We start from the raw sequence: 10,694 nt of genomic DNA on the forward strand, positions 1-10,694 counted from the left end.
ATCTATATTGCATTTTCATTACATTCTCTCTTATATAGCATGCCATAAATTTAATATCTCTTTTCCACAGCCGTTCCCATTGGCTCATCATATTTTCCCTTAAAGGAAAATAGGCCTTATGCTTTGCTGAAGTCAAGATATAGAAATCTATTATCTACCATACTACAAACTCTAATAAAGAAAAAAGGATAAAAGTTGGTCTAGTATGACTTACTCTAAATCAGTGGTTCACAAACCTTTTGGGGTTGCCGCCCCCTTGATTCCATTAAATTAATTCCCAGTGCCCCCTATCCTATCTGTCAAAACCATTATCCAAATAGCAGTTTGCAGGACCCACTAGGGAAGATAACAATAAAATTCAAAGCACTAACAATTAATTGCACATTTATTCAAAATCCAATTAAATCTATAGTTTAATTAATTCAACCAAGTTGATGAACATGACCCAGCGACACCAGCTTTGCAAAGCCTGACAGTCTTTTACACCTCCCTGCTGACATCAAGCAGACCAGGTTGTGGTTTCTCACATCTGCCTCCTCATTTCTATCTATTTCCCTCACCTTGTTGGGAAAAACAGAAATTTGTCCATCTCCAGTATTCTGGCAGACAGTTTGGAACAGGTGTGGGGAATATTTGGCCCTTCTCCTGCTGAACTGGCCATGCTTGCTGGGGCTGAAGGGCCAGGAGTTCTTCACATCTGCTTTAGAATATGGTGTGTATGTAGACACCCCCCCCCCGAATAACAGAGATTCCCAGGAAGCGGAATTTTGCACTCTGGCTCATGTAGAATGACATGTGCCCCTGCACACAGCTGCACTTATATGGTACATACCAACTACCTCATTCTAGAAACCCAGACACTTCCCCCACCACAGATATTACCAAGACAAACAAGAGTGATGCAGTTTTGGTAATTAATACAGGTATCTATTTTATTTAAAAAAGTTACAAACAGGTGGACTGTAGGGTCGTCTTACAAAACAATGAATGAATTGTTTTGGGGGTAGGTGGGGGGGTAGGTGGTTTTTAGTTTACAATGCATTAGATCATAGTTCTAAGTTTTGCATTCACTAATTTTTCCAGGTTTTACTTTTTCACCAAAAAAAGGTACAGCACATTGGTTAAGTTCAGGTTTCCTTTTAGGTACTTTTCACACATATCATGCCTCTCAGCTGTGTCTATGCAAAAGGTCACAATTGTACCCGGGGGGAGTATTTCTCTCCAAACAAACAGCTGCATTCACAGACCCTGGCCAGTTGCTCTAGGGGGAGAGGAGCAAGGCCTCCTTAACACCCACCGTGCAACCAACAGAAAGAGAGACAATAATCCTTTCAGAATTATCTTGTGTTCTGCTGCCACTCTTCAGTCCAGGGGATAGATAACCCAGGGTGGTTTGGGAGACATCTGAAAATGGCCTTTGTTTGGAGAGCCCCACTGCAGTGATTGGAACACCCAACAGAGATGCTGGAAGGTCAAATGAAGCTTTGCCCTCAACAAGCCCCGATGAAGCTAAAAGGGGGCTTAAGAGACAACTTTATCAATTAACAAAGAGAACCAGGAGGCAGGCCTGGGGGTCCTGCAAATATGCACCTTGCGTTATCAGCTTCTTCCACAAAGCTACTCCTCACTGCAACCCAAGAGGAAGCCTCAGCTAAACGTTTGGTCCCTTATTCCAATTTGCAGTAAAGAAACTGACACTGGGCATAAGTTTTGCCATTCCTGGTAATATACCAACTGCTAATGTCAGTTAATAATTTTAAATCAAATTTTAACAAATGATCAATTAAGAAACAAAAGGGAAAGGGTTTGGTGGCAATGCAAGGTTTCTGCCCTCTTAGGAAATTAGGTTATTTGAATCCTCTGTTCCCCTAGCACTACTAATATGTTGCCATATAAATATACTTTGAGAACAGCCTTCAGTTTTGAAGTCTTCCATTAAAGTGCAAACCTAACATTAATTTCTAGTAACCCCATTGCAAATTTGGCAACCTGAAGCTTTAAATTTAAAACTGATTTTTTCTCAATAGGGTTCAAATGAGACTAAACATGCAGAATGCTGGTGCCTCTCTCTGAAGTTACAGTTGTCTCAGGCTAGCACTTACATAACTGCAAGGATTCATTGCCAGTATTTATCAAGCATGTTCAAATTAATTAAGCTAGGCTCTTAAACCTGCAATTTGATACAGGTAAATGATCCACAGTTATTCAGACTATGGGGAAGAAAAGGTGGTTTCTCAAATCACTGCAGGAAAAAACTCCAACCTCTGCAACAGTTGTGTTAATAAAATTCAAAACACTTCAACTATTTATATACTTTTCATTCTGCTTAATACCTGTGCTGCTGTTCTAAGTTTTCAAGTATCCAGACAAAATAGTTTAAATCAGGTAAACTCTGCAGTAGGCAATGGCTGTGTAATGCATTCGCGCATGGAGTTGATGCTCAACACTCTTGCCCGTTGTGCCAGCTAATGCTCAGGGTACTGGAAACCAGGGGAGTTGGCAGGAAATAAGTGCAACAGGGCATCAAGCAAACAGATATTGCTTCAAAACATTATTAGGAGAGAAACAGTATTTTAAGAACTAGGAAATGTTTTTTGTTTTTGCATTTGATGTCATCTTATCCTGTCAGGCAAACACAAGTTAGCTTTTGCTTTTGAACAAAAGCCCCGTGGGCAACTCATTATCCTTTGCCGAGAAAAACAATATCAGAAATTAAAAGATGAACAATTAAGGAGATGTCCTGGTGATTTAACATGAATGCTGTATCAGTTTAAAAAGGGGGGAAACAAACAAACTCTGAATATTATATGTTAAGAAGGAAAACACATACAAAGTGCTGGTCAGCTCGAGACCCAGTCCAATAACTTCCTATCTTCATGTAAGACCAATGACTAGCAACCACAGCTGCTAGTGAAATGTGATGTTAAAAACATCCGTACAATATGAGTCATATCTTTCTAAGACACCATCACATGTAAACAGAACATTTTGAAGTTTCAACCAGTGACATTTTGGAGAAGAAAATTTCTTTCTTTTTTTTTTGCAAATCAAGCATGGATGTGAGGTAATATACAGAAGTAACCACTTGTTTAAGGCTCACTTTTATTCTCCATTAAAACTTTCACTTAAAAAGGCATTGAGTAGGTAATACTGAGTTTAAAATTTAATAAATACAAGTTCTGGAAATCAATTAAAGAAATCAAAACATATTTTAAAAATGAACTCTTGCATATTAGCCATTAATAGGAACTTAGAAAGCTATTTAAAAAAAGAAAGAAAGAGGAGGACTGAGAGAGAAAGAACAGATTTCAGAATGTGTGGTAAACATGCTAAGCGTTTTGTCGCAGGCGTACGGATGTCCACAGCCGCTGCTGACCTTTTTGCACCCACACCTGGAAATGTGCTCTAAAGAGAGACAGGATTTAGCAAGGCTCAGTTCTGCAGCCTGGGCTGAAAGGGGTTCTCCAAAGCAGCATCTGTGCAAATTCCTCTGAGTTTTTATCTGCAGTTAAGACAAAGAGCAAATCAAAGACAGGCTCGGCTCTTTCAGGATACAGACCAGTGTTTGGGTCAGGGGCCAGCCTATCCTTATATTAAACAGACTCCACTACTTTGCCTCAACAGTCCACACCCACTGCTTATGGGCACCCCCGTCCCCAAGGTAGTCGAGGTTGGGTCAGGCCCTTTCACCTTGTCCTCTGTAGCCCCTCCACCCTATCAAGCATTCCCTTTTCTCATGTTTCATTTGAGTGCACAAATTTTCTCCAGACATGTAAGCCAATTTCATCATCAAGGCCAGGATTCTGCAATATTGTGAGTAGCACAGAGAAAGCAGGCGGTGATGCTTTTCAGACAGTGTTACACCTGGCAAAGTAGAATTTGCAAATGGCATCTCTCAGCATGGAAGGCTGTCCACCCCCCCAAACAGCCTAACGTAACAGAAGAGAGACCACTGTTATTTCACTGGAAGCCCCCCCCCTTTAAGAGGGGAAGTTTCAGACCAGGGCAAAGGAGAAGCGGCACAATGTCACCGGTGTTATTCCATTTGCAGCAACTGATGTGAGTTTCAACACAAACTTTTAAACTACAGAACACAGTCAGCAACCACCCTGGACTATTTAAATGACAGCTGACACACCACCCTGTTTTTGTAACCTCTTGCCTCTTTTGAGCCAAGAGGCAGCTTCAAGTCATGCAGAAGTACAGTAGGCATCAGCAGTGGCACGCTTCGCTTCTTCAGATGCTTCTATTATTAAAGTGATTTGCATGACAGGGAATAGGCTTAGAGCAGCTTGCGCAATGACTTTGGGGTCTGATCAACCTCAGGAAGCCCCTATCCACATTCCCTTTAGACAGCCATCTTTATACCCAATGGCAGGCAGCAGGAGCAAAGCCGCAAGAGAACTTGCTGCCTCTGGAACAGTTCTCCTTGGACTAGGCTGGGTGGTTTGCTGGACTCCCAACTCCTCACCAAGTACTGTTGAAACTTCATTGCACTTTTGCATAGCCTGTATGATCACATAAGGCACAGAGGTCCACTCTGCTGGTGCCCAATGCAAGCACTTTAGGGCCTAACCAGTGGCTCCCCACCGAAAGGCAGGTGTATGCTTCAAGGCAAGTTAACTGAGGTGCTGCTGTGCATTCACACGATCCTCATTCAACTGGGGCAAGTTAACAATTATTTTCTGGGCAAACTTGAGAGGGGCAGAATGTAAGCACTGCAAACAGAGGGCAGCAGGTTCAACCCTTTGCTACTCTGGCTAAAAGGGTTTTGAAAGGCCAGTCTCTGCGCAAGACCATGGAGAGCCATCAGCAGTTGCTATAAACCACGCTGGGCTAGGTGAACCAACAGCCTGATGCAATGTAAGTCAACTGAGAGCAATAGCAGGGATCTCCAAAGGAAAGCTAGTCAAACCCACGGCCAGCACAAAAAATCCAGGATGACAGCAACCCACAAGACGTTGGTCAGATGTCCAGCAGAAGCCACCTGCCATGTCAACTGAACAAAGTGCATTTCTGGGAGCATCTGAGAGAGCCAGTGGAGTCAAGTGCTTCCTTGGGAAGCACAAGTCTGAATCCTGGCCGAGGAACAAATTTGACCGGACAGCATAGGACAAGCTCCCTACACTGTCAAATGCGCTGCCGCTCCTCACTTCTCAATCACAGGGTTGCTGCAAAAACAAGGCTAATATAATAATAATAGAAGACACTGTAGTCCACCTTGAGCCTAACAGCTCCCCCCTACCCTGGAGTGGTATTTTGCTATCCATGGAGATTCCACCAACCTGCTTGGTGTGGCCATGATTGAGGTTCTGCTTTCTCTTTTTCACTGGACAATACAAGTTGTACAACACTGGTCTTGCTTTTCAGGCAGGGATGCATAGTTCATTTGCCTCACGATCTCTGCAAAGAGTTCATCCACCATGGTCTTGCTCTTGGCAGATGTCTCCATGAAGGGGCAGCCCCACTCCTGGGCCAGAGCACGACCTTCCGCCGACAAAACCTCCCTTTCCGACTCCAGATCCACTTTATTCCCCACCAGGATGAGAGGAACCTTCTCGTATCTCTTTACACGAACAATTTGGTCCCTCATTGGCTTGATGTCCTGAAGAAGAAAAGAAAGCCATTGAAACCCTCATGGCTGCAGCAGTGCTCAGACAGCAACCAGTGCAGCTGTGACCAAATGTTAAGCGATTTAGCCTACATGCCAGAAGGCAGGTCTGGCTCCACTGAGAGGGCATGAAGTGACAGTTTGCATTTAGGGGGCAGAAATATTCCTGTGGGAATGGCAGGTTCAGAGAAGGGATCTGTGCTATGCCTTCAAGTATGTTATTTTGCTTTAAAAAACCCTTTGTATATATTTTTATATGAAGAAAAGTCCTTGTCAAAAACTGCACAATACAGGTACAAGAGACACATGAGAACAAAAAAGACAGATAGGCAGAAGGTGGCATGTCAGATCCATGACAAGCCTTCCAAGTCTCTGGGTCTGTAAGAAGAAGGGGTTTGTCAGACACCTGGCAACCCACATGGGGAGGGTGTCCACAAGTTGTTTTGTAAGCCTCCACTGGAGCATGGGGGGAGTGTGACTATAAATAAGTCATGTGGGATCTATGGGATCTTGCACAATTCTAAGTTACAGAAGTAATTAAGTATTGAAAGCTACAATTATTAATGCAGTTGCATGGGAAGACTCACGCCTACTTCCTTTTGATTAGGGGTGCTAAAAAAAGACACACACACCCAGTGCAAGTGGGTCCCACTGCCTCACTTGAGGATTCAATAGAGGCTTGAGGTCTTGAGGGATTATTAAGTTGTCTTTCTCCTGGAACATACAAGATATCATGAGCAGAGAAGAAAGGCAGCCAAGTGCAATTGAAAAGAAATGCCAAGGAAAGAAGCCTGGAATCAAGATAAGCATTTATCTAGCTATGCTTCCACGGATATACTCCACTCTCTGCGTGGGTGTAATAGTCTGCCAAGAAGCTGGAGTCCATCCAACTCAGCAAGTTAGCTGGTGCCAGGAAGGAGTCTTTGCACAGCTCTTAGGGAGGGGTAGCTTCCAATCCTTCCCATGCATTCCGTCCCACTCCAGGTTACAGGAATCACTATTAAGATGCCCAATTGCAGCTCTGCATGCTTGAACTTCAAACATGAAGGTTTCAATAGCATGCCCTGGCTCTCTCTCTCTCCCCCCCCCACTCCCTGAATTATTATTGGGAACTCAAGCAGTTAAGAGCTAACCGGCAAAGACCAAATTGTTTTATGGTTGTGGACTGAGCATATTTGAAAACTGCTAGGTTAGCTAAACCACCACCAATACAAAAACTATTTTCTCTCTTTAAAAACTCAGCAACAAAGCATCTGACATATCCTGACAGAACTCACAACATGTCAATAGCTTTTAGCAATCAGTATCTGCAGTCATTCCTTCTGACCCAAACTGTCTCTGTAACAAAGTGTGGTCAGATTTTTAAGAAAACAAGTTCTATGAGTAGATATTCCAAAGCTTTTGTGTATGTTTTGGGAAATAATGTTAAGCTAAAAACACAGTTATGGTGTTTTTAGCTAAAACCACAGCTATGGCTTTCCCAGTGGTGATGTATGGAAGTGAGAGCTGGACCATAAAAAAAAGGCTGATCGCTGAAGAATTGATGCTTTTGAATTATGGTTCTGGAAGACTCTTGAGAGTCCCATGGACTGCAAGAAGATCAAACCTATCAATTCTTAAAGAAATCAGCCCTGAGTGCTCACTGGAAGGACAGATCCTGAAGCTGAGGCTCCAATACTTTGGCCACCTCATGAGAAGAGAAGACTCCCTGGAAAAGACCCTGATGTTGGGAAAGATGGAGGACACAAGGAGAAGGGGACGACAGAGGACAAGATGGTTGGACAGTTTTCTTGAAGCTACAAACATGAGTCTGACCAAACTGAGGGAGGCAGTGGAAGACAGGAGTGCCTGGCGTGCTATGGTCCATGGGGTCATGAAGAGTCAGACAGGATTAAACAACAGCAACAAAAACCAGAGTGCTGCCAAATTGTGATTGTAGATAACAGCTTCTTAAAGCCTAGTTGCTTCCTAACAGAGAAATATATTTTTAGTTGCTTGAGATTTTTTGGGAGGGGAAACACACAAAAGCAAAGATGAAACAGTATTTCTTACCTGGAAAGATTGTTGGTTTACCAAACTGTAAACTAGGATGAAGCCTTGGCCATTTTTAATGTAGAGATCACGCATGGAAGCAAACTGTTCCGTCCCTGCGGTATCCAAGATTTCAAGTACTGATGGGGAGCAGTCCACTTCAATCTCCTTGCGGTAGAAGTCTTCGATGGTGGGGTCGTACTTCTCAATGAACGTCCCGGTGACAAACTGCACGGTCAAAGCCGACTTGCCCACCCCCCCACTCCCTAAAACCACGACTTTGTACTCCCTCATGGGCGCTGGCGATCCCCTTGCACACCATAAAACAGGGAGGCCGCGAACCGGGGAGCAGCTGGCGGGCAGGTGGGCGCAGAGGAGGGCGAGGGGGAGCAGCTGGGGCAGAGGAATGCCGAGTCAGGGGGCTGGCACGCCCCCCGCGGGGAATCGGGGAAAGCCGCGGGGAGAAGGGAAGCAGAGGGAGGAATCCTCATAGGGCTGGATGCCCCGGTGGCTTGCCCCCACCTTTCCCAGGGGGTTCGCAGCTGCCTTTGCCCAGAGGAGGAATTTTATTCCCGGGGTGTGTGTGAAACTGAGGCACGCGAAGGTGGGCTTGGTTTTCTGAGAGAGAAAAGGAGGAAGAGGGAAGCCTGCGCCTGGGAGAAGAAGGGGCAGCACTGAGATCGGGTCCCTTGCAAGGGGCTTCTGCCCTGGGGGCGGGGGCGGGGCTCAGGGCCGCGCGGAATCTCGGGGTGAGCGCGCCCGTGAGGCGGCGGCTGCTGCTTCCGAGGGCCCCGCTCCTGCCGCCGCCGCTGCCTCCTCCCGGCTGCTCCGTCCTACCTACAGGGAGGAGCGGAGAAAAGAACCCGCGAGGATCGGCTCAGAGATGCCCTCGCCGGCCGGTCAAGCCTTCCAGCTCTCGCCTCTGCCGCCGCCGCCGCCCCCCTCACCTGCGCCAGGCCCCGGCCCCCGCCGCCTCACTGAGCCATGGCCGGCCGCCGCGCTATGCTGAGGGGTGGGGAACCGCCCGCCTGCCGGAAGGCTTACGCAGCAGCACCGCTCACACGACTTCCGGGAAGGAGCGGAAGGGACAGCCGATGCCACGACACCGGGTGGGCGGGGCGGGCGGAAGGAAAAGTAGGCTGTTACGGCACCAGGGCGCATGCGCTAATAAAGCTACATCCGGGCCGGCGTAGGAAGAGCGAGACCTCACTTCCGGTGTACGAAACGCACTTCCGCCGCTCTGTCTACCCGCCTTCCCCATACGACTCCCCTCCATCTGTTTTCATTTACATTTCTGGTTATGTCTTCCAAGGCAGACGGGTGCCAACAACGATGACATTTCTGGCTAGGCAGTTCAGAAAAAGTTTCCTCAGCGGTTCGCAGGTTTAGCGAGAGAGGCGCCTCCAGTCCAGAGACCTTGTCGGTTGTCGCCACTTCCGTTCTGAGGCGAAGTGGGTTTCCATGGCAAAGCGGGGCGGGAGGGGGGGGGGAGAGCTCGTCGATCATAGAGATCTTTTCGGAAGTTAAAATTTGCACCCGGCGCCCCCTAGGCGCACTTCCGCCACGAGATACGGAAGTGCCCAGGAGACCCCGAAGCCACCTTAGGGCGGAAGCAGCAAAGGGCGGAAGTTATTCGGTGAAGCGACGACGGAAGTGTCCTGCCTTGCCTTGTTGCTGCGGAAGGGCAGTCGTTGTTTTATATGCCGCCTTTCCTCCGAGGAGCTCAAGGGGGCCTACATCGTCTTTCCCTCCCAGCAACCCCGCAAGGTAGTCCGAGAGGCTGTCGCTGCCCAGACAGAGGAGCTCAGTGGCCGAACCGCGATTCGAACTTTCAGGTCTTGCCGGTCTAGCACTCTTAAGCGCAGTACCCCACCGACCACGAGGGGTCCTCCCAGACGCTGCGTGCTCCACTCCCTCCTCCCTCCCTCTTTTTAAAATCACGTTGCAAACAGTTTAATCTTGCTGCTGTAAAAGATAGCAGTACTGTACATACATACATGGGGACGCAGGTGGCGCTGTGGTCTAAACCACAGAGCCTAGGGCATGGGTAGGCAAACTAAGGCCGGGGGGGCCGGATCCGGCCCAGTCGCCTTCTAAATCTGGCCCATGGACGGCCCGGGAATCAGCGTGTTTTTACATAAGTAGAATGTGTCCTTTTATTTAAAATGCATCTCTGGGTTATTTGTGGGGCTTAGGAATTCGTTCACCACCACCCCCAAAATATAGTCCGGTCCCCCACATAGTCCGGTCCCCCACAAGGTCTGAGGGACAGTGGACAGGCCCCCTGCTGAAAAAATTTGCTGCCCCCTGGCCTAGGGCTTTCCGATCAGAAGGTTGGCGGTTTGAATCCCCGTGACGGCGTGAGCTCCCGTTGCTTGGTGCCTGCTCCTGCCAACCTAGCAGTTCGAAAGCATGTCAAAGTGCAAGTAGATAAATAGGTACTTTAGTCATGCTGGCCACATGACCCGGAAAAACTGTCTGCGGACAAGTGTTGGCTCCCTTGGCCAGTAAAGCGAGATGAGCACAGCAACCCCAGAGTTGTTCGCGACTGGACTTAACTGTCAGGGGCCCTTTCTTTACCTTTACATACATACATACATATGTAATACATATATACATAATTTTATTTGTACTTTCTATAGTTAACACTGTGCTCGAGGTGGCTTGCGATGTGAAAAACGTTGTTGTTTAGTCGTGTCCGACTCTTCGTAACCCCATGGACCAGAGCACACCAGGCATTCCTGTCTTCCACTGCTTCCCGCAGTTTGGTCAAACTCACGTTGGTGGCTTTGAGAACACTGTCCAACCATCTCGTTCTCTGTCGTCCCCTTCTCCTTGTGCCCTCCATCTTTCCCAGCATCAGGGTCTTTTCCAGGGAGTCCAGGGAGCCTCAGCTTCAGGATCTGTCCTTCCAGTGAGCACTCAGTGCTGATTTCCTTAAGAATTGATAGGTTTGATCTTCTTGCAGTCCATGGGACTCTCAAGAGTCTCCTCCAGCACCATAATTCAGCAGTACAAATGCTGAATACAGTGGTACCTCGGTTTACGAACT

General features: G+C 47.1%; 1 protein-coding gene across 1 annotated transcript; it reads right to left on the bottom strand.

Moving 5' to 3' along the window:
- Positions 1 to 905: 905 nt before the first annotated feature.
- RAP2C (RAP2C, member of RAS oncogene family) lies at positions 906 to 9,475 on the bottom strand. Its single transcript, XM_035102027.3, has 3 exons — positions 7,664 to 9,475; positions 5,286 to 5,605; positions 906 to 3,502 (listed from the first exon to the last, which is right to left on the bottom strand). Exons 1-2 carry the CDS (start codon positions 7,934 to 7,936, stop codon positions 5,327 to 5,329), a joined length of 552 nt encoding a protein of 183 aa, XP_034957918.1. The 5' UTR covers positions 7,937 to 9,475; the 3' UTR covers positions 906 to 3,502; positions 5,286 to 5,326.
- Positions 9,476 to 10,694: the final 1,219 nt, after the last annotated feature.

Source organism: Zootoca vivipara, chromosome Z2, assembly GCF_965207765.1.
Source record: "Zootoca vivipara chromosome Z2, rZooViv2.hap1.1, whole genome shotgun sequence".
In the NCBI taxonomy this organism is placed as follows: Eukaryota; Metazoa; Chordata; class Lepidosauria; order Squamata; family Lacertidae; genus Zootoca; species Zootoca vivipara.